Source organism: Myxocyprinus asiaticus, chromosome 26 (genome assembly GCF_019703515.2).
Source record: "Myxocyprinus asiaticus isolate MX2 ecotype Aquarium Trade chromosome 26, UBuf_Myxa_2, whole genome shotgun sequence".
Lineage (NCBI taxonomy): Eukaryota > Metazoa > Chordata > Actinopteri > Cypriniformes > Catostomidae > Myxocyprinus > Myxocyprinus asiaticus.
Window position 1 is genome coordinate 33,107,501 of NC_059369.1, and position 24,932 is coordinate 33,132,432.

A 24,932-nucleotide genomic window follows, 5' to 3' on the forward strand; every position below is an offset into this window, starting at 1 on the left:
CTTTTCCACCGTGTCTCTCATTAGACAGGGGGTTTCTTTCACATGCACTGGGATATATATATATATAAGTAGTGGGTGCAGGGTGGTTGCCACAGCGTTGTTGTGCGGTTGCTAAGGTGTTCTGGGTTGCTAGGTGGTTGCTTACTAGCCCAACCCAAAAGTCCACCCCTCAATCTCTATCCCCGAATCTGAATATGCATACATCCTAAAAATATAGTATGCCAGAAGAAGTATGTCAATTATGTAGGATGTCCAAATTCATAAAACAGTAGGCGATAAATACACAAATGACTTACTACATCCAGTGAGATTCTGAAGTGTGCATCCAGACACTTTACTACCCCATAATGTCACGGGAGCTGAGAAGACATCATATTCAAAACGCAAAATTAATATAATAATAATAATAATTTAAGCACTGTGTATTCTAAGAAAGTTGTTACATATTTAACCCAAACCAGAGTAAATTATGTTCGTGGTTGTTGTTACCACATCATAGGTTCAGGTCATGGGACAATGCCAAAGTTCCCTGATGAAGTATGTCCAGGAATGTATTCATACTACTCACCTGCATACCTAAAGAACGTCCTTTATTCCCTGCCGAGTAGTATGCTCTTCATTAAATCTAGTACCTACTCAATACACAAATTCAAACGCAGCTTATGATATTCTGGTCCCTAAATGTTGTTTCAGTATAAGTCTGGGGTATTTATTGGGGTGTCATCACCTTCTAGGTAAAAATGTACGTCAGATCACTTAGAAAAGTAATAGCACAGCTGTCCCTAAAGAGCTACATGATTTGAGGTATCATTCATGTCTGTAGCACAAATGGTGAGGGACGAATTATGTCAAAGTTTAATATTAAAGGAATAGTTCACCCAAAAATGAAAATTCTCTCATCATTTACTCACCCAAATGCCATCCCAGATGTGTGTGACTTTCTTCAGCAGAACACAAAGGGAAGATTTTTTGGGCCATACAATGCAAGTGAATGTGTGCCAACATTTTGATGCTCCAAAAATCAACAGTGGTTTAATCGATGTCTCCAGAATTATTTGATAGGTGTGGGTGAGAAACATCAATATTTAAGTCAATTTTGACTATAAATTCAACTCCCTGCTCAGTCAGTTTCCACTTTAAATTTCAAGTTTTTTTTTTTTTTCTCCCAATTCGGAATGCCCAATTCCCAATGTGCTTTTATGTCCTCATAGTCGCATAGTGATTTGCCTCAATCCGGGTGACAGAGGATGAATCTCAGTTGCCTCTGCATCTGAGACCATCAACTCGCGCATCTTGTCACGTGGCTTGTTGAGCGCGTCACCAAGGAGACATAGCACGTGTGGAGGCTTCACGCCATCCACCGTGGCATCCACGCTCAACTCACCACGCACCCCTCCAAGAACGAACCACATTATAGCGACCACGAGGAGGTTACCCCATGTGACTCTACCCTCCCTAGCAACCGGGCCAATTTGGTTGCTTAGGAGACCTGACTGGAGTCACTCAGCACACCCTGGGATTTGAACTAGCGAACTCCAGGGGTGGTAGCCAGCGTCTTTTACCACTGAGCTACCCAGGCCCCCACTTTCACATTCTTCTTGAGTTTTTGGTGATTCACATTCTCACATTCTTCATGCATCCGCTCCCTATTGGGCATAGAGAAGAATTTCTAGCAAAAATAGACTGAAATATTGTTCTGTTTCTCACCCACACCTATCATATCACTTCTGAAGATATGGATTTAACCACTTGAGTCATATGGATTACTTTTATGCTGCCTTTATGTGATTTTTGGAGCATAAAAATTTTGGCACTCACTCACTTGCATTGTATGGACCTACAGAGCTGAATTATTAATTTGTGTTCTGCAGAAGAAAGATAGTCATACACATCTGGGATGGCATGAGGGTGAGTAAATGATGAGAGAATTTTCATTTTTGGGTGAACTATTCCTTTAATACACTACACAATCTTTACCACAGAAGCAGAAACATATACCATAGACAACTGAAAATAACACAAACCACATTTTCCTTATACATTTAAAATTCAATGCACACAAAACATCAACTTACTTTTTTGTTAAAGTGTCACAAGGTAACAATGCCCCTTCCCTCTGTTCTTGGTTTAGTGCAGGAAAGCTTTTAATTTGCTTTGCATTCACTACCCCGGCGAAACCTGACAACATTTAAAATGCTCTGCGGGTGCGCTCATTAAAGCTTGTGGGTCTCCAGCCCTACAATTCAGTGCTCCACGTGATGTGTTTGCCAATGAACAGAAGCACTTCAGTACTGTACACCATGAGAGTGCTGCTGTCAGACAGCTAATCATATGTTTTTTCTCCTCTTCCCATTAACCTTTCCTTTTTTCTCTGCTTCTCTTCCTTTATTAAACTGCCCCTTCTCTCTTCCAATGTCTCTCTCTCTCTCTCTCTCTCTCTCTCTCTCTCTCTCTCTCTCTCTTATCTACATTTTCTTTACCTTCTCACTTTTTCTCACATCTCTTTTCTACCCCCCACTCCAGGAGCAGTCAAGGTTTCATGCATATGAAGCTGTGTCGGACCAAAGACGATAAGTATGTACTGGGTCAGAACAGCTGCCTGTTTGACAGCGTACCAGAGATCATCCACTTTTACTCCAGTCGGAAACTGCCAATCAAAGGAGCCGAACACATGTCCCTGCTTTACCCCGTGGCAATACGGACACTATAGGAACACTTTATGGCAGTACAGCTAATGCAGTCATTCATAAATGCTTAAAAGCTCTATTGAATGTGTCATACATACTTTGTGAGGAAAATGATTGTCTTCTGTCCCCAGCTCATGTTGGAGCTTATAAGCTGGTTATAAACATTTTATAACAGGAGTTAGGGTGTTTATTAAGCATTTATAAGTGGTGGCAAAGGACAAACATTATACTAAAGTGCTACTGAAGTCCCAAAGGCAAAAAGGGAGATCCCTGGAAGCCCAATTTATCTTGCCTGAGCTCAATGGACTAATGGAGCAGGATTGACCAGAGTACTGAAGGAAATGACTTCTCTGCAGCATTACCTACTCATACATGCCTTCTCCCTGATCCCAGACCTGTTCTCTCCCTCTTTCTTCACATAAGTGGATCTTTAGTTGTAGACCTGCACCCCTCACTTTATCCTCTACTGTTTCATACTGTAAAAAAAAAAAAAAAAAAACAAAAACTTCAACTTCAAATCTGAATGTCTAAATATTTGGATGATCTCTCACAAGCTGGTTCGTCCCAGTTCTGTTTCTACTACAGATTTCTATATCTTAAAACACTAAAATCATTAGGCTTTTTATTTTATTTGTATTATTTCACAGTTCATTTTAATGGAGAGGAACATTGAACGCTGAAGACATAGAGATTGAATCCTATATTAATTGCTAAAACCTTATCATCTGGACTTCCTGTCACAATATAGTTGTCTCAATATACAAAGTCATGTGGGTTTGGTAAATTTTTAATCATTGAACATCAACATTTTCAAACAATACTGAAAAAGTACAATTTAGAAGACTGAAACCATGTTACAGTTTTTCAGTCAGACACATTTACAGTGGCCCCAAAAAGTATTTGGACACTAACAGCCTGTCTACACCGGACGCAAGCGGTGCATCACGTCAAAAGTAATAGAACCCCATTATAATCAATGATACTGTCTACACTGGAAGCGTCCGTTGCGGCGCGTCTTGCTGACAATAAACGGGTGTTATTGTCTCGACGACAATAAACTGTTCCATTTTGCGCTGCACACGCTGGTGCTACTACACAAATTAAACGGTTTAAAACGTTTGTTTTGACACGTCCAGTGTAGACAGCCTCAAGCCATTGCAGCGTGTCAACGGACACACCCGGTGTAGACAGGATGTTAAGCGACACTTAAAAATGTTTGAATGTTTATGATTGTTTAATGTATTATATAACAAAATATCAAACAATTTAGTATTTATTTTAAAGAAATACACAAAAACACTTTTTCAAGCAAGACTTGGACAATATTTGGACATTTCCTGGTTGTCAAACTTTTTGGAACATGTCCATGGTTGATGTGATGAACAACACCTGTGGATACCAGTGTTGGGTAAGTTACTCAAAAAAGTTATCCACTACAAATTATTAATCACTATAAAATTGTAAACAGATTACGTTAATCATTACTTCATCGGAAAAGTAATATTATTACTAACATTTAAATTACTGTCTAAAATGCTTTTCACAGAAAATATTATTTAATTCATTTTATTTATTTTTTTTATTTTTTTATTTTTTGCTCAACAAATTCAAAATAATGTATATATTTCCTCCTTGTTCAATTTGGCATGCAAGTCATACACTCAACACATATGAACATAATTCATGTTTTAAATTATACATAAACTGTTCTATTTTACAAATGTGTAACCCAAGTAATGTACTTAAAAGTAATTAACTTAATTGAAAGTCAGTAACTATAATCTGATTACTCACATTTAAAATGTAATGTGTTACACTACTTTTTAATTTAAACAAATTACTTTGATTACAGTAACTAATTACTTCGTAATCAGATTACACCCAACACTGGTGGTTACACAGAGTAACCAATGATAAAAAAATATATATATAAATAAATACTGTGAAAAAAAAGTCAGTTTTATAAAAGGATCTAGCATCATTTATTCCACTTGCTTTGATTCATGCAATTTTAATTGTGACTAAAATGCCAAATATGTTTTTGGGAAAAGAGAAGTTCAGAGATAGTAATTTGTGACTGTTTCTGCATTTTGTTGTTCTGATTGTATTGAATTTATTCAACAGATTATAGCATCTCTTAAAATCAGTAATAATGCAAAAAAAAAAAAAAAAAAAAAAATGGGGGTTGGTTAAAAACATTATGGAGAAGAGGAGATGGATGGTGCCATTTAAGTGTACTTGGACAGGGCCAGCATTTTAGATAATGTAGTAGACACTTGATCTATGTCACCCAACAGGGTAGATAACTGGATTGCATTGTGTGGCCCTCCGTTTCTTAAGCGTGAAAAAGGACCTTTTAATTTAAGGGCAAGGGGGGAATGAGTCACTTTATACTCCACCCGAGTTTAAGATGGTCTCGACCAAGGAGAATGAAATATGCCTGTATTGTCTACCTCAGAAAATCAATTTCATTCATCCATCCACTGATCAATAAGGTACAATAACATTGCAGATATCGATTCATTTGACTCATCCCATTCTGTTGTCTCAAATTTCCACACAATTTGTCTATTTTGGTGTAAGAATAGCTTTTTCTTTATCTAAACACACTCAAAAGCTGTTTTGTTTGTGTGTTTGCTAGAGGATGTGGTTTGACCATCATTTATATGGAAAGTCACTCTGTACTGTTGTGTGATGCCAGTGACTTCTGTTTGGTTAAAGCCTTATACTGTAAATGCATGGTTTAAAAAAGAAAACAAATCAAGTATGTCAAACTGATTTACAAACATTCTGCTCTCAATGAATGTTTTGTGGCTGTAATTTATTACTGAGGAAAAAATAATACTATTGCTGATGTTTTAGTCCTAGGTTACTAAGACAACTAAGATGCTCTCGGCCAGTGTGTGTGTATTGTATGTGTGTGATACTGCTTGTGCCATATATCTGACCTTACATTTCTTTGGAATTGTCCCCATCTAAAGACTGATACTCTGATTGGAGCATTGTTTGTCATGGTAACCAGTTCAACCAATCAGGTTCCAGCTTTGTCAACAGCTCTCTCCTGCCCCTATTTCTGACCTCAAGTTTTCCCTGTTTGCCATCACCCAGAGTTTTTTTGTGCATTTTTTCCCCTGTATATTTAAACAACATGATGCACATTGCAAATGTGGTACAACCTTGAGACAAAATCAAGTGTATTTAATTATTATTATGTGTGCTTTTGTTCTTAGTGTGTGGACGTTTACTGTTTTCAATCCTTCAACTTTCTTTTTCTTACATTTACTTTTGTTCATAAGTGCAGTGTGATCTTTATATGAGCCATTTTGTCCTTAAAGGAAAAGTTCACAAAAAAAAAAAGAAAAGAAATTTCTATCATTTATTCACTCTCATGTGGTTCCTGTTTGACCGTCTCTCTTCCATGGGACACAAAATGATTTATTTTGCAGAATGTCCCAGCTAATCTTTTCCATAAAATGAAAGTGAATCACTATAAAAGTAGTATACAACTGCTTTATTTCAAGTTGTCAGAAGCCATACGATAGCTTTGTGTGAGATAGAGACCGAAATCTTCAGTCAAAAATGATGAAAAATCTTCCCCAACACCGTAGCTCTCAAATCTCATTCATATACATTCAAATACGGTGTGTTAAAATACATCATACAAAAACAGGTTTAAATGACATGAGTAAATGGTGACCCCAAAAAATGTCATGTTAGGGTAAGGTTTATTTAAATAAGGTTTAATGTAAATCTGTTTGAAAATCAAAACTCTCATCTGTTTGGACTTTAGCATTTGTTTTTAGAGTAAAATTTCCTTGACATTTTTGAACTGCATACCACATTCCTTCACCAGATTATACTATGCGAATCTATTAATGCTCTTGATAGCATCTCATTGTTAATTGCCATTTGGCTATTCCAGTCATTCTGTAATTATTCAAACAAACCTGAAGGAGATGGCTCTCAACTGCTTCATCTCCAATTCCCTCAATCCCATGGGTTCAATGAAGAGGAGCATCATATACATGTCTTTCCTGGAAATGCATTTGTGTTGCTTTAGAGACGGACCCAGGGGAGAGCGCTCACGGAGACAGATGGGCTGTTTTTAGATGGGTCAGTGGAGATAATCTGTCTGTCTGTCAGTAGAAACATGCATCCTTAAGCTTTAATAAGAAAGCCATGTGCCCAGGTTATTACACTGAGGCACATTTGTGCTTGAATCAAAGGGAAGATGAATGTATGTGTGAAAGGAGTTAAAGACCCTGATTGTAAAGGGATTGTAAATGCAGAGATCTGGTAAACCAAGGCAGTTTTAAGGTCAGTTATGGGTAAGGCAGCAAGATAAGGGGCATTTTAGACAACAGTTTAGAAAAGAGATGTGGAAAGAGCTAAATTAAAAGGAGAGGAAATTATTATGAAAGTAGTTGAAAAGACAGGTGAGGGTAATAAATGGGTAAAAAGATGAGGAGAGCAGTAGGAAAGAGGACCGCTATGATGACTGAAGGATGAGGGAGGAGAGCAAAGATGAGACATCTCTGTCTCAATAAAGATCTACGATTGTGTCACTCCACCCATGTTGACAAGTGTGTGAGCGTGTGCACACACTGTTTTTATTGCCTCAACTGAGTATCATTTTAATAGGATGTGTGTGCTGCCATGCCTGTTATGTTTGAGCTGATATATATATATATATATATAATTTTTTTTTTTTTTTTTCCCCTCTTCAAACTATTTGAGTCTGCATAGAATGGGTTTGTGTACATTTTCTTCCTGTGTATGCACTAACATGACATATCTGTACAGTACCTCTCCACCAAATGTATATACTGAATGTAATGTTTGGGGACGTAGAGGCTTTGAGATTCTGACAAATAAAGTTTATGGGTCTAATTTAATGGGGTATTCTGTCCTGTGTGAAATAATGCTTGTACAAGATGAAATTAAATGGATAGTTCACCCAAAAATGAAAATTATTTAATCATTTACTCACCCTCATGCCATCCCAGATGCGTATGACTTTCTTCTGCAGAACACAAACGAAGATTTTTAGAAGAATATCTCAGCTATGTTAGTCCATTCAATGCAAGTAAATGTTGGCCAGAACTTTGAAGGTCCAAAAAGCACATAAAGGCAGCATAAAAGTAATTCATACCACTCCAGTGGTTAAATCCATGTCTTCTGAAGCGATATGATAGGTATGGGTGTGAAACAGCTCAATATTTCAGTCCTTTTTACTATAAATTTCCACTTTCACATTCTTCTTCTATTGCCGTTGTTGATTCACATTATTTGTATATATCGCCACCTACTGGGCAGAGAGAATAATTTATAGTAAAAAATGGACTTAAATATTCTTTTAATGATCTGTTTCTCACCCACACCTTTCATGGTGCTTCTGACAATAAGGATTTAACCACTTGAGTCGTGTGGATTACTTTTATGCTGCCTTTATATGCTTTTTGGTCCTTCAAAGTTCTGGCCACAATTCACTTGGATTGAATGGACCTACAGATCTTAAATAATCTTCTAAAAAAAATCATTATGTTCAGCAAAATAAAGTCATTCACATCTGGGATTGCATGGTAAATGATTTTTTTTTCATTTTTGGGTGTACTATTGCTTTAACAGCAAATGTTCATTTTTTCATTGTATTTTTTTTACATTATTGTGTCATTTGTTATGATGCACACATACTGTATTCGTCTCTACATGAATGTGATATTTATTTGCTTTATGTATTTATTTGAACAGAGTTGTAAGCAGTACACAGACAGTTGACAGAAATCATTGACATACAGTATATACAGTAAATGAAGCGTCACTCTAATGTCACACTCGCTGTCACTGCTCAACATTTCATGCCAGATAACCACAAGTAGAATATAAAGACATATTTGTTCTCTTTACATTGATAGAGTCTGCAAAATAGGATGAATTTGTAAATACTAAACGGTTTTCATAAAATAATCAAAATAAATACTCTGACATTGTCTGTCACCATAGCAACAGGTTACTTAAGGCAAGGGATACACTAACAGTTTTTCTTGTCAATGTCAGTTTACCACATCTACTGTGGGTGAGTTTTCTATAGGTGAATGTGTTTTCATGGAGAATGAAATAAGATTGTCTCAGGACAAAAGCTTCCCTTACGCTTCACAAGAGCTGCAGTGTGAGGCAACATTAATTCAATCTCCGACATGTTTGTGACTTTTACTGTACATGCTATCATTAACTAACCATGTTTTACAGCCCATATGAGAGCTACTGTCGTCGTAATTGAGGGAGCAGTGTCACCATCTGTAAATGAAAACAGAGATAGGTTCACCCCCACATCCCGAACTATATTCCAAGTCTTCTGAAGCCATACAATAGCTTTGCGTGAGGAGCAAACTTTATATTTAAAATCATTATACACTGAAACTTTTCTCCATCACAGCTCTCAAATTTAATTTACAATTATGAAATGATCTTTTGATTGATGATTTAATTAATTATTATTTTTTTTAATCTTTGGAGCTAAACAGAGAAAACATTTTGCATATTATCTATCTCCTTTTGTGTTTCAAGAAAGATTTTTTTCTCTTTTGGGTGAACTATTTCTTTAAGTTCATTATAGCTGAGAAACCTCTATATAAGATATTAAGATGTATGTGTCTCTCTGTTGTGAAATCTTTTTTAATCCATAGACAATGTATTAAAAATTGTCTGTTGCACAGGAAGTCGTCTCACTTTTCCAGTCAAGCCTGTATGGATTGATGACAATAACAGAGGGCACCAGTCACACAAGAATAACCCATCAAGAGCACATTGAAGTATTAATTGTGGGAAAATGAATGTAAATAAAAAAAGAAATGTAGTGAAACAGCAGAAAAATTTCAGAAAAAAATAATAAAAATCCACCTGATTTTTCTTTCTTGTTGGCTCCCCTCCTTCCTTTCCTCCTTCATTTCCTTCTTCCTTCCTTCTTTCCTCCTGGTGCCTCCTTACTCTATCCTTGCCTGCCTGCCTTCCTCTCTTTCTCGGATTCTTCCTTTCTTGGTTTCCATCTTTCCTTCTAGTGTCCACTCCTGCATCTCCTCTCGCTCTTTCTTTCTATCTCTTTTCAGTCTGGTCACGTTTGACTAAAAGCAATTTTGGGGAGCCGACCTAATACGAACTGCACACTCACTGCTTTATTGTAGTAGACAAAAGGGGCAGCAGTTCCTCTTCAAGACACTGAGCATCACAATAGGAACAGAGTGGAAATGGAACTGTTAGACCTGTGCTGGTGTGGTTACATTAACTTGGCTTGTGGACAGCCTGTGGTACAGAAAAGAAACTAGCAAAGCCCATATGAGATGCTGGAGCACAAATCCTGGTTAAGAACTTCGTTCTTCAAACAGACACTGTCAGTAGGGCACAGTTCCTCTTTGGACAAGCAGTGTCTGATAAATAAAATAGAAATAGATACTCTTTTAACAGTAATTCTGCACATATCCACCCGAGGACCATATGTAAACTACACAGACTCAGGATATTGCATGCAGCTGTGTGTGCAAGGCCAAAATGTAGCAGGACAGCGTGTTTAGATACCCTGCCAGCACAAAAGGTAAGATCTAATTTACGAACAGCGCTATAAAAGTGAGGAGGGTAATTAGAGGCCATTGTGGAGGACTCGAAAGGAGTGAAGAGAAGTGGAGGAATAGCATTTGTCTCTCTCAGCAACCCATTGACAAAACCAGAAAAAGACTTGACAGATTTATTGTTAGGTTTTGTCAGGTTGACAATGAGATAAGAGCAATGAGTTTGGCTAATAGCCACTATTAGATAGGGCAGCTTCTTCCAAGTGCACGTGCTGATTGAATGAGAATTTTAAAGAACCTGCACAAGAGGGTTTAGGTTTATAATTGTATGAATTTAGTGGAACCAGGGATATTCTAATCAGGTAAATATCATGACAAAACATGCCAAGAACATGTCCAGGACATGTTTTATTCCAACATCAAAAGAAAGAGATAATAAATTAATTTTGCATACAAAAATAAAGCATATTTTCACCTAAATTTGTATTACTGTAATGTAAAGAAACACCATGTAATGCAGAAAACAAACAAACAAAAAAAAAAAACTTTGAAATCCATTGCAAAAAAAATTTATTATAGTAATAAAGTTTTATCACCACTGAGATTAAGGGGAATTAAAACAAATAAACAAACAAACAAAAAAACTTCAAAAGTGGAACTTCTGGAGTTAGTAATGCATTGTCACAAGAAAAATGAATGACTGAATCTAAAACAAAAAAACAATTTGATATTTTGCAATGAAATTCTTTTTAACCAACATCTGAATTGGTATTGGGTAGTTTGAGTCAATTGATGCAATCTAATTACAGCATTCTTTTGTATGCAAATGTTTTTCACACCTAGGTTAAGTGTAAAGCCCAATACTGACTCAATCCCTTAAATGGTCATACACTGCCACCTAGTGGTCATTTACTGGCATTACCATAAATGCCCCAAACTGAATCATCCTTGTGCTTCAGTTGAAGTCAGAAGTTTACATACACTTAGGTTGAAGTCATTAAAACTAATTTTTTAACCACTCCACAGATTTAATATCAGCAAACTATAGTTTTGGCAAGTCGTTTAGGACATCTACTTTGTGCTTGACAAGTAATTTTTCCAACAATTGTTTACAGACAGATTGTTTCACTTTTAATTGACTATATCACAATTCCAGTGGGTCAGAAGTTTACATATAACTGCCTTTAAGCAGCTTGGAAAATTCCAGAAAATGATGTCAAGACTTTAGACAATTAGATTCTGATAGGAGGTGTACTGAACTGGAGGTGTACCTGTGGATGTATTTTAAAAAATGTGGACCTCCACAAGTCTGGTTCATCCTTGGGAGCAATTTCCAAATGCCTGAAGGTACCACGTTCATCTGTACAAATAATAGTATGCAAGTATAAACACCATAGGACTATGCAGCCATCATACCGCTCTGGAAGGAGACACATTCTGTCTCCTAGAGATGAATGCAGTTTGGTGCGAAAAGTGCAACTCAATCCCAGAACCTCAGCAAAGGACCTTGTGAAGATTGTGGAGGAAACAGGTAAACAAGTATCTATATCCACAGTAAAATGCGTCCTATATTGACATAACCTGAAAGGCTGCTCAGCAAGGAAGAGGCCAATGCTCCAAAACCGCCATAAAAAAGCCAGACTACAGTTTGCAAGTGTACATGAGGACAAAGATCTTACATTTTGAGAAATTTCCTCTAGTCTGATGAAACAACAATGGAACTTTTTGGCCATAATGACCATTGTTATGTTTGAAGGAAAAAGGGTGAGGCTTGCAAGCTGAAGAACACCATCCCAACCATGAAGCATGGGAGTGGCAGTATCTTGTTGTGGGGGTGCTTTGCTGCAGGAGGGACTGGTGCACTTCACAAAATAGATGGCATCATGAGGAAGGAAAATTATGTGGCTATACTGAAGCAACATTTCAAGACATCAGCCAGGGGGGGCCTGGGTAGCTCAGCGAGTATTGATGCTGACTACCACCCTTGGAGTCGCGAGTTCGAATCCAGGGTGCGCGAGTGACTCCAGCCAGGTCTCCTAAGCAACCAAATTGGCCCGGTTGCTAGGGAGGGTAGAGTCACATGGGGTAACCTGCTCGTGGTCGCGATTAGGGGTTCCTGCTCTCAGTGGGGCGTGTGGTAAGTTGTGCGTGGATCGCAGAGAATAGCGTGAGCCTCCACGTGCGGAGTCTCCGCGGTGTCATGCACAGCGAGCCACGTGATAAGATGCGCAGATTGACATTCTCAGAATCGGAGGCAACTGAGACTTGTCCTCCGCCACCCAGATTGAGGTGAGTAACTCCGCCACCACGAGGACCTACTAAGTAGTGGGAATTAGGCATTCCAAATTGGGGAGAAAAGGGAGAAACATTTATTTTTTTAAATGACATCAGCCGGGAGGTTAATGCTCGGTGGCAGATGGGTCTTCCAAATGGACAATGACCCCAAGCGTACCTCCAAAGTCATAGCAAAATGGCTTAAGGACAACAAAGTCAAGGTATTGGAGTGGCCATCTCAAAGCCCTGACTTCAATCTGATAGAAAATTTGTGGGCAGAACAAGGAGGTATACAAACCTGAATCAGTTACACCAGTTCTGTCTGGAGGAATGGGCCAAAATTCCAGCAACTTATTGTGAGAAGCTTGTGGAAGGCTACCCAAAATGTCTGACCCAAGATAAACAATTTAAAGGCAATGCTACCAAATACTAACAAAGTGTATGTAAACTTCTGACCCACTGGGAATTTGATGAAAGAAATAAAAGCTGAAATAAATCATTCTCTACTATTATCCTGACATTTCACATTCTTAAAATAAAATAGTTGTCCTAACTGACCTAAGACAGAGAATGTTTTCTATGATTAAATGTCAGGAATTGTGAAAAACTGAATTTAAATGTATTTGGCTAAGGTGTATGTAAACTTTTGACTTCAACTGTATATTCTTGACATTAATCACACACCTGAAAGAGGTTTAATTATTCATTCCAAAATTTAGGCAAAAAGAAAAAAAAACAGTCCTTTAAGGCAATATTAACTGTTTAATTAACAGTAAACTGTTAGCCCTGCTCAGTCTACAGCAGTTCAAGGCCAAGTTAAAACTTTAGACAACACCTCCCCCAGCAAAGATGAGCTCGAGAGCTGCCTGGAGATCTCCGTTCGTAGCTGTTAATGCGCGCAGTGCAAGTTCCTCATCCTGGATCCCCATATCCCTCAACTGCTGCATTTGAGACTGCCAACGTCCCTACAACACACACGTATCAGCTGTGATATAAAGGCTCCACATAAAAACAAGTTTCAAATTTCCAGTGACAAAACATTTGTCTCATACACGTGAAATGTTGCATAACATGACACAATCAGAAGATATTTGATGTTTCATGTACAGTTAGGAGAAGTGGTATTTTGGACCAATACAATTTCTCTGTGGACAGGGCTAGCCAGTGTGATGCCGAAGAAATAGAAACAGAGCGACTGACAAAACGCTGTCATGGACAGTTTTTCTCTGGGCCTGTATGGTTCTACCTGTAGTGAGCTCACACCAGAGGCCTGTAGAGCTTGCTGCAGTGCCTGACTAAGCAGACTGCTTGTGACAGGAACACCTGATGGCACTGATGGCCCAGCAGAGGACATTTCCTACAAACAAAAAAAAAGACAGTGAGTATTTAGATTCACAGAGGTATGAACATTTATCATTTATAAATCTGACCATTATTTTATTATTGTGTGTGTGTGTGTGTGTGTGTGTGTGCATTAAGAAACTCTTACCTGACCACCCAGTGTGGGTGTGACTCCACTGCCTTCAGGTGTGCTGGCTAAAGCTAGAGCAGATGCTAGCTCACTCTGGGTGATGGGACGTGGTCCTGTGGCTCCACTGTGTCCCAGTGTCATCGGTCTGGACCTTGCAAATGGTCTCTGGTGTCTTGATGAGCCAGCTCTGTTTCCCTGCTTTAATGCAGACGTATAACACGCAAATTAAATTTCTGGTTACTATAGTTACTAATGATCTCCCAAAGGTTATAGGCCATCAGCCAGGTGAATTTCAAAATATATATTGCCGCTGATGTAAGAAAAAGCTTCTGAAAGCTTTGTTTTACATTACAGAAATTATGGACTATGTTTAAGAAAAGACTGTCATAACAAAGGTCTAGAGTCACTAAAGTTGTTAAGAGCCACTTTTAAATAAAAAGCACTGCAGTGAATCAATGCCATAGACTGTAATGTTATATTTTGGGCAACACATATATATGTTCAGTATACAGTATAAAAAGGATAGTCTGTTTGTGTAGTATAGTAAAGGCAGACACATATGGCATTCATACCAGTCCTACATTTTATTACTGGTGAAGTGTTTGGAATAAACTTACAGGCTGAAAATCTTCCTCATCATCAGACATGCCCTCAAACAGAAAACCTCCTGTCAAACATAAGACATTCAAGACATCTGACTCTTATTTAAACAGCATTTGAGAAGGTATGAATGTTATAAATGTCAGCAGGAGCTGTTTTACATTAATTTAAAAGGGCTACTGTGTTTAGACTTGTGTCAGGGTGTACCTGGCATGTCACTGTAAGAACTGGCTGTCGCGTTGCGGGATGTGCTGGCACTTGATTGGTTGGACATGCTTCTCGTCACGGAGTGTAAGACCAAGATGATAGCGTTGACCAATGCTGGGTGAGATCTGATCAACCTGTGAGCCAATTAAAATGAAGGAAGGTGAGATTATGTTGACTGGTGTTTTGTGAATAACTGCACTTGTGTTGTTTTTAATGTGCAATCAAGACAAGACTAGAAAATATTTTCCTTAAAGCATATGATTAAAAGGCATTTTTATTTAAAACCAAAACCTTAAAGTAACAGGTCCCCAAAAAATGAAAATTCTCTCATAATTTACTCACCTGCATGCTATCCCATATGTCTATGACTTTCTTTCTTCTGCTGAACATAAAGATTTTTAGAAGAATATCTCAGCTCTGTTGGTCCATACAATGCAAGTCGGCAGTGTAATTTGAAGCTCTAAAAAGCACATAAAAGCAGCATAAAAGTAATCCATACGACTCCAGAGGTTTAGTCCATGGGTTCCATGTTCAATGCAAGTTAAGCTCAATCCACAGCATTGGTGGCATAATGCTGACTACCACAAAAAATAATTTTGACTAGTCCGTACTTTTCTTTAAAAGAGCAAAAATCGAGGTTACAGTGAGACACTATTGAAGTGAATGGGGCCAATTTTTGAAGGGTTTTAAGGCAGAAATGTGAAGCTAATAATTTTATAAAAGCATTTATATTAATTCTTCGGTCAAAATGCATGTATTTATTGAGCTGTAAAGGTGTTTAAATCGTAATTTTTACAGTCATTTTAGAGGTTCAGTGTTTGTTGACATTCCATCGTCATGGCAACAAAGATGTAAAATTGGCTATAACTTTACACAGAAAAGGTTAATAAGCAATTTGATCACACTAAAACCATGTTGACATGCCACAAGTGCTGTCAACTGAGCTTAACTTGTATTGAACCCGGAATATTCCTTTAAGTTATTTTTTTCCTATAAATGATCATCCCTGCCCAGTAGGGGGCAATATGCACAAAGAATGCAAATCACCAAAAAAAAAAAAAAAAAAAAAAGAATGTGGAAGTGAAAGTGAAAGTGGAGATTTATAGTAAAAGAAGACTTAAATATTGATCTGTTTCTCACCCACTCCTATTATATTGCTTCTGAAGACATGGATTTAACCACTGGATTCGTATGGATTACTTTTATGCTGCCTTTATGTGCTTTTTGAGCTTCAAAGTTTTGGACCCTGTTGTATGGACCTACAGAGCTGAGATTGTTTTTTTTTTGTTTTTTTTTCTACAAATCTCTGTTTGTGTTTAGTAGCAGAAAGTTCTGCACATCTGGGATGGCATGAGGGTGAGTAATTAAAATACATTTTATTTTGGGGAGGGGGGACTACTTTAATTCAAAGTTGTTGTTTATTTCCAGAAGACTCACATGTCTAGCAAGTTTGGGTCTGTAAACTGTACAAACAGGTCTTTATCCTGGAGCACACCTGCAGAATATATGAATTAATGAGAAACATATTTGCTCTCCCCGCAGGCCCTTATGTGTTTCAATGTTAACTTACCTAAAGCAACAGGGTCTGAACTGAGTCCTGGAGAGGCCACAATAATCTGGTCCAAAGATTCTTTATTACCCAGCATCTTGAACACCTGTAAATCAAAGAGACAGGATCTCACAACTTTTGACCAATGAATTTCCATGAGTTTTCAAGTCATTCATAGTTACTGGATACAGATTTATTTAAAATAATTACAGAGACTGCACTCACAAAGAGAAATCTCCATGATTTTTAAAGATTTTATAATTTGTCCATGCCTGAAAATGGCATTTTTCTTTTAAAAGTTTTCTATGACTGTGGGAACTCTAGAGAGAGTCAATTTAACGGTGTAATTTAAATGAATAGTCTTCTGAATCCAATATCACATTATATATACAGTAGTTGCAATGTGCTTCTTTTAGACTTTCGTTCCATTGTTTATTGTGGAGTGAGTAATGAATGATGCATAAAAAAACAAGCTAACTAAAAACAATTTCTTAAAGGTACTGATCAAAATAACTGTACCGCATCTCTGTATGCTGCATTGGAGTGCAAAGCTGCCTGAAGCATCCTGAATTCTCTGGCAGCTGCAGACCTGTTCACCGGCTCTGCATGAGATCAATAGGATTTTTAGAAAAAAAAATTCTCCAATTACGTTTGATAACTAACTGACATTTATCTAACCAAATAAATTTTGCCCTCAGATATATATCAGCATCAAACATACCAGGCTTGACCTCAGGTTCTGGCCATGTTTTCTTAATAATATGCAATGTTGACCCACACTTAATCCCATAGGAGTCTAACGTGAGATCATCTTTGAGCACATAGCCACAATGCACAAAGTCTGCAAAAGTTGAAAGCAATTGGTCACAACAATGGAGAAGATGTCAATAATAGTTACTGATAGTTATGTGCTGAATCAATGCAAACCTATGAGCTCAGGGTCAGGCAGTGAGTCTGGAAACTGTGCTGAGATCAGCTGTTTGAGTGTTGATACCAAGTATCTGCCTGGATGGACATCTCCTGGTTCACTCTCTGGAAACTGGAAGACTGATTTGGGTTTGTCACTGAGTTTCAGGGAGAGATGCCATGCGGAACTTTCCATTTCCTTAATGAGAGTAAAGAAATAACAGCTTATTTCTGGTCTGGTGTCTCTTTTGTTTAAAAAAAAAAATAAAAAGTTAAAAGAAACTTAGCTCTGCTGTGGCCGTATGAGAATGCATTTCTATTACTGAGAGAACTGCTCTCACTTTCAGTTCTACATGGCTGTTTATAATGACACGGCTGTAATATGCACATAAATTGGTAGACAATAGACATCGATCACTTACTGATCTAAGATACTCACCAGTTTTACTGTGATCAGTTCATACAACAGCAGCAAGTAATCACTGAGACAGCGCTTTGTCAACAACTGATTCCCGGATACGACATCATACGCGTCCTTCCGCCGGTGCGCCAAAAGGGAAAATAGAAGTAAAATACATTTGTCTTGACGATGATCATTATTTATATGTGTATCTTGTTTTTTTATTTGTTTATTTTATTTATTTATTTATTTTTAAACAGGGTTTTTGAATCCCATTTTTGTGCTCTTGAAATAAAACTATGTTTGTAATGTAATTTAATAATGTAACATTTTATATTAATATTTTATGTGTGCAATTTAAAATTCAAATTAAAATCGTATCATTATTTTTTTATTTGAATAATAATTAAAACTATAAAATATTTATTAAAACAAAATAATACTACATATAAATATAAGGATCCACATACTGTTCTATATCTCACTTTCAGCATCCAAAAAATGCAGTAACATTTATTTATTTGTTTGCAACTTTGTGTATAACATATTTTAGTCACTGTGTGGAAGTGTAGAGCGATTGTCAATCTGTGAGTCCTCCAGTGGGCCGCAGAGATACTGCGGAAAGAGACCTCAATATTGTGTGTGTGTGTGTGTGTGTGTGTGTGTGTGTGTGTGTGTGTTTCTTCTGTAAATACTCATGGAATTTAAGGATGAAGGTGTGTACATTTTAATATCAATAGTAGTGCAATATTTGTGCAAAGTAGATGCACAAATATTTGCGGGCAGACATAATTAAGACCTTATTCACACTAGCGCCATCTTTGATTTTTAATGGGAATGACAACGAGGCTGTGAGGGATAGACTGACAGTCTCTTCAATAGACTGTACTGCAGTTTAAAGTGTTTTTGGATTGTTCCGCGGACAAAACATTGATTATATATATATATGTTCAAGAACATTCAGTGGGCTATACAAAGGCTGCACACAAAACTAAAATATGAGATGGAGCAGAAAAAAAAAAAAAAAACATCCTTGCAATGCACACAATCCAAACATTTGACAGTTTCTGAAGTCTATCCTCAAGCTTAAAGACAACCTCAAGCCATCAGTTGCTTCCAGTGTAGACACAGTGTAATTTGAGTGAGGTGGGTCAGACCCTGCATATTTTAGTAAGGCTTTTACACAGCATTGCATCTTTACACATAATCTGGAGCTGCTTCAAGTTTTCTGCCAACTTGAAAACTGACAATAAATATAGCCTACCTGAAATGCACATAGTTCATTTCAGCCATACAAGATATTGGCTCCTGAAAAAGGGAGAGTGTTAATAGTTCAGACTTTTCCCGGAAGGAAATTTAGAGATTGGATTTAGAGTTTACAGTAATTTAGAGCTTAGAGTTTACTGTATATTGAACACCCCAGTATATATATATATATATATATATATATATATATATATATATATATATATATATATATATATACTGGGGTGTTCAATTTACAGTTTACAATTTATATAATAATAATAATTATTATTATTATTATTATTATTAAAATGTGTAATATTGTTCTTGTTGGTTGTCTGGGTCGTAGTGAGAGGCCGGAAATAAACCCGACTCTATAGTAACCTCTAGTGTACTAAATGGTTAAATCCAGCAGCAGAACCCCTGGAGTGACGTCATCAGACTGGACAGAGCGCAAGAATGAACTAGGAGTGGTTTCAGTTTCCGACCGGAGGAAAACCCTTTCAGCATAACGGTATTATCACTTACCCATACGAACAAAACGGTTTCAGATTTAAGTCAAGACACGCAAAACAAGGAATGACAGAAAATAAAGTGTCTTGCAGTTCTTCCTGGATCTTCTGTTAGTGATTCCACAGCTGCTGGATGAGCGGTGCTTTGTCTTAGTCTAACTTGTCATTGCTGGAATGGTAAGTTTATTAAAAAGGTGTCTTTCAAATGTATAACGATGCACATGATTGATGTTTGGGAGAAGAAGAAAACACTATCCGACTGAGCGTTTTGTAACAGTAGTCGGGAAAAATGCACTTTGGAAAAACAGCACGATAAATGGAAAATATGAATCAATGAAGTATCGCCGAGCTTTAAAACAGCTAGTTAAGCTCACCGCAGCTCAAATTACATTATAATATAGTTTTGTTTAGTGGAAATGAACGCAATTAACACTAACAATTCACAATTTTACACTCAGCAATATATGCTACAGTGGGCTATCTTGCGTACACACTGTCGTTTGAGTCTGTAGCCGTTTTACAAAAACATAATATAATTCTACGAGAAAATGTTCACCTACAAATTTGCTACATGAAACATAACGCACATAAATGAACTGGTTTGATTAAAAAAAAAAATATATATATATATATATATATACATTATTTAACAAAACTGAATCAACCTGACTACATTAGGCTACACACATTTGTATATTATCTGTAAAGTTACTGTGACGATTTTAGTTCTTTTAAGTTATATAAATCTATATAGGCTATAACTCTTTTTAACTTGTCCGATCTCAGCTGTAGATAGAAACTTTAGAACCCTGCTTTACTGAAGATCCTTTCCCCAGTCTTCTTAAAAATCCCCAAATGAGTCATGTTATTTTGAATGGGTTGGACCCTTTGTTTTAAGAGTTCTGTCACTGCCCTAAGGCACACCACACCCCTCCTTTACTCTGATGGTCTGGTCAGAGGGTCTGGATTTGTACTCTAACCTAAGCAAATAGTTTTATTCTTTTGCCCTTAATGAGATTACCCCACTAAAATGTATTTTAGAACACCTTTTGATATGCATGCACCATTGATTTACTGCTATTATATTCCATCTGTAACACATTAGATCACTTTAGGAGTTTTCATTAGGCATCTAGACACACTTTACTTCAGAGACTGAGCCCAGCCCTAAATCCTAACAAATTAGAGGTTTGCTCTTTGAACTCCACCAGCACCTGAAATAATCCCTGGAGGGAATTTACTTTACCTTTTCTATGTCAGAGGGTTCAGGACATTCAGCTAGGTTTGTCTTAAACCACTTTATGTGTGTATAGTTTTTCTTTTTTTTCTTTCTTTTTTTTTTTTTTTTTTTTTCTACTCTAAAAACAATGTGCTGAAACTTTCTTTCTCTGATAGGGTTAGGGTTTGGGCTATAGGGTTAGAAAAGCAGTATGCTGAACTTGTCTAGTATACTTGTTAAGTAGCATGTAGGATGAATAGTCCAGCATGCTTTAAAAGTTTTTTTTTTTTTTTTTTTTTTTTTAATGTTAAAATACTTTCTCCTTTCCAAGTTTAATATGGATAGACAACTATAATTAAGCCACTCATTGCTTGATCTCCTTGAGATCAGAGAAAATGTGAACAGAGTGGATCCAGCACACATTCAAAACATTGCCCTATTTGTTTGAGCATCTAATGGCATGAGTTTGGAGCAGTTTTATCAACTGTAGCACGAGTTGAGTTCAAGAAACATGTTTGTCATTATTTTTGCAGTTCCGTTTGCCGCTAGTATCACAGAAATTGCACACCTCACCATTAGAGTAAAAAAAAAAAAAAAAAAAAATCCCATATGTCATTTTTTAAAAAGTTGAAATAAGGCTGCCTTTTACCCGCATAGATTTGGTAATTGTGTTTCTGTTGAGCTACATTTTACAGTAATCTGTTAGCACATTCTAAATAGTAATGTATTATACATTTAATACCTGGTGGCTAAACAGTAGGTCTGTTATTGCAGAGGTGAATAATAAGAGGTTCTTGTTCCAGAACAGGGAAACCCTATACTTTCACAGCAGTAAAGATAAATGTGATTGTTTAAACTTAAGTCTTTGATGGCAAACATCTGAATAAAGGCTAAAGGAATAAGCACATTCTTGAGACTTAATGAGGCATGGTCCACAGTAGAAAATTACTGTAGTTATTGTAGAGGAGGTATTGAACATTCATCCAAAAGAGCTACTGATTTATATGTTGCCGAGGGTGTTTATCCAGCATAATGCAGACATACTGTATGTACCCTGTTTGTTTGACTTGTATATTAAACAGATTGAGCTGTTAATTGTTTGGCTGTGAAACAGTGGATTGTATGCAACAGTAGTGGAGTTTAAGTCTAGATAAACGTAATAATTTTGTCTGGTGCCGATTAGGCCTCACTTATGTAACAGCAAAACATTGAAAATGACTGACAAAGAGGTCCAGGCAAACACAAACAGTCCGGGGATTTCTGAGATTTCATAAAAGGGAAGGAAAATGTAGGGTATTACCGAGAGAGACAGAGAGAGCTATTACAGGAATAATTTATGAATATACAAGCACAAAACTGTCATCCCTAATGTGTGAAACATCACTGTATTTTTACAGACTGGCCGCACTGCAAAAGAAAAAACAGTTTGTGCTTACGAAAATTCCAGCCACTGCCCCCAGTGGACAAAACTGGAATTGTTGTTGATGTGAAATGTCCACTGGGTGGTATCAAAAGCAAGTTGTAATTAGTTATAAATGACGTATAGTCAACAGGAATGCACATTTTATTAATCCTTTGCCCCGACACAAACCCAGAGCTTAAACCTGACCAGTGAAGTAAAGCTGTAATTTTTAGAGCTAAAATTCAACCTCCAAATCATGCTCACCTTTGTTTATACTGTATGAACGCAAATGCTTCCTGGTTTTCTTGGGACCAGAACCCAAGTATGATATCTCAGAGCGACAACTTGTGATCCTGTGTGATCATGTTGATTTTTATTCAGTGATTTTTTGGCAACCACAGCTGCCATTTTTTGTTTTGTTTTTTGTAACAGTATTATTTGACAGTGTATCCATGAAGAGAGTAACAGTCATACTGACTGACCACGTCTTTTTTGCTGAGGGGTTAGGCCACAGAAAGCTTGATTATGAATAAGGCATAGCACAGGGGTGAGACTGCCTCAGACGGAATATCTCATATTACAAAGTGAGTTGAGCTGACTTACTGGAAAGAGCTTAGTCAGAGCTCAGATTTATATGACCTGTTTATTCATTGTGTCTGGTTGGCATTACTGTTTGTGTGTGTGTGTTTTTGGAATATACGCTAATCAAGTAGCCATATGAGTTTGAAAAAGAGTCTTTTAATGCTTCAGTTCAGGAAGCTAAATGTCCTTGCCATATGATTGTGGTGCTAAGCTCAAGACTTGACCACATTTCTTTGACAACATAGAAAAGATATGTAGGATGTTTGGATGAAGAGAGGAGAAAGTGAGATAGTAGATTCAGCTGTCTATGTCTATCAAATGCAATGTATTAAAGACCCCATGAAAAAAAAATAAAGGACTTTTGTGTCTCTTAGTCTTTGTCTACTAAAGTCATCTATATGCTAGCTATTGTACTCCTAAAAGTTGACAAAATTAACTTTTAAAAGACTTACACTTTTAAAATGTACAGTCTTCTCTTAATTTAGGTCTCCAGGTAAAGCTGATGTCACACTAGCAGACTCAAAACAACCCGATTTTGGCTGAGGGTGTCACATATGCATACTGTTTTGTGAATATCTCTTTCTCTTTAGTTGGAAGTATGTCACACTTGCTGATTAAGAATGGTGGATGGGTGACAGACGTACCAACTCACAGCAACTCTCTATTCTATCACGTGGAGCTTGCCGAAATAACAACAGGAGTACAACGTGAGCATAAAAAATAGAAATCGAGTTATTTAGGATGAGATTCATGGAGTAACTTTACCTTGTGAAAGTGTGTGATTGTGCATTTATCCCCTCAAAGCTTTCTGTTGAATGCATATGTCCATATGCAGCTTTCAGTGAGTAAAGAAATTGTTAAATAAAAACAGACTGTTGTGCCTCTGCTTTTTGATTTCATTAGTCATTTTAGTGTAGTAGAAAAACGCTTTGTGACAGAATTACTATGGATTACAATCAGTGTTTGTGATGATATGCAGCTAAGTGCACTAAAAAAAGAGAGTCACCAGAAGAGAACACAAGAGCCCGCCCCGGCGACAGATCATATATATATATATATATATTTTTTTTTTTCTGTCATGTTGGATCCTTTTTTTCGTTGCTGGAACCATTAGCTCAGCAGGGAGTCCCATCGGTCAAGTTATTAACGACTTAATGCACGCTTCGTCTCCCTCCACCTGGCCAGCGATTGGCCAGATTAATTAATCTCACACCTGAAAATTACTGAAAAAATCAGGTAGTATGGTGCAGCTTAAACAGATAAAAAATATTGTTGACTCATCTTGCACTCCAGGTTATATACAAATGTTAATAAAAAGCTCTATATTTAAAATGTATCCTCCCCCTAATACCACCTGCCTCTTACTAGCAATAGTAAGATGCAAATGATGGTTGTGTAATATAAACTAAGAACTATTTGCTATGTAAAAAAAATAAATAAATAAATAAAAAAAAGGACAAGCCCTCCAATATGTCAGTAGTTTCAAAAAGAAAACTTTTTACTTAATTCTTTATAAAAAGAACGAGGGAGAGAAAGAGGAAATTAGAAAAGGATGTTGAAATTTTGGCCAGTCTTGCACCTGAATATATATAATATATATATATATATATATATATATATATATATATATATATATATATATATATATATATATATATATATATAAAAAGGAAAATTAGATAGACACATCCTAGTCAGCCAACAAAATGACCATATCCAAGCCATGGATATGGCTATTAACTTAACTCAGTCTAAATGTACTGCACTCTAGCATATACAAAACACTTCCCACACTATTCCAATGGGCAAATACACACTGCACACACTGCAGTGTTGTGGGAGTGACATCCAGATATATTTGCAGGAGTTAAAGGGATAGTTCACCCAAAAATTAAAATGATCTCATCATTTACTCACCCTCATGCCATCCCAGATGTGTATGACTTTCTTTCATCTGCTGAACACAAATTATTTTTAGATTTTTAGAAGAATATTTCAGCTCTGTAGGTCCTCACAATGCAAGTGAATAGGTGCCAAAATGTTGAAACTCCAAAATGCACATAAACACAGAATAAAAGTAATCCATACAATTCCAGTGGTTAAATCCATATCTTCTGAAGCAGTATGATAGGTGTAGGTGAGAAACAGTTCAATATTTAAGTCCTTATTCTTTTGTTTTTGGTGATTTGCATTCTTCGTTCATATCACCCCCTACTGGGCAGGGAGGAGAATTTATGGTAAAAAAAAAAAAGAAAAAAAGAAATCGACTTAACCACTGGAGGCTTATAGATTACTTTTATTCTGTGTTTATGTGTA

General features: G+C 36.8%; 3 protein-coding genes across 7 annotated transcripts in view; 2 read left to right on the top strand and 1 right to left on the bottom strand.

Moving 5' to 3' along the window:
- The window catches only part of LOC127417178 (SH2 domain-containing adapter protein F-like), a 222,590-nt gene extending 219,398 nt beyond the window's left edge, over window positions 1–3,192 (top strand). For all 4 annotated transcript variants that reach the window (XM_051656995.1, XM_051656993.1, XM_051656994.1 and 1 more), the window contains one exon: window positions 2,524–3,192. In XM_051656995.1, the coding sequence (XP_051512955.1) occupies window positions 2,524–2,710 (187 nt within the window). In that variant the 3' untranslated portion in view covers window positions 2,711–3,192. The remainder of the gene's footprint in view (window positions 1–2,523) is intronic.
- A 7,439-nt stretch (window positions 3,193–10,631) lies between these two features.
- On the bottom strand, window positions 10,632–17,780 carry ubl7b (ubiquitin-like 7b (bone marrow stromal cell-derived)). Its single transcript, XM_051657004.1, has 11 exons — window positions 17,696–17,780; window positions 17,278–17,455; window positions 17,072–17,191; window positions 16,870–16,952; window positions 16,372–16,456; window positions 16,239–16,296; window positions 14,802–14,935; window positions 14,612–14,661; window positions 14,013–14,189; window positions 13,770–13,880; window positions 10,632–13,488 (listed from the first exon to the last, which is right to left on the bottom strand). The coding sequence occupies exons 2-11, from the start codon at window positions 17,450–17,452 to the stop codon at window positions 13,348–13,350; spliced, it is 1,134 nt and encodes a 377-aa protein (XP_051512964.1). The 5' UTR covers window positions 17,453–17,455; window positions 17,696–17,780; the 3' UTR covers window positions 10,632–13,347.
- A 1,562-nt stretch (window positions 17,781–19,342) lies between these two features.
- The window catches only part of LOC127417188 (CD276 antigen-like), a 136,987-nt gene continuing 131,397 nt past the window's right edge, over window positions 19,343–24,932 (top strand). Inside the window, exon 1 of one of the 2 annotated variants that reach the window (XM_051657015.1) lies at window positions 19,343–19,590. The gene's annotated coding sequence lies outside the window, so the exon portion shown is untranslated. Of the gene's footprint in view, window positions 19,591–23,215; window positions 23,324–24,932 lie in introns of those variants that run through there. The other variant, XM_051657016.1, reaches the window with a different exon arrangement.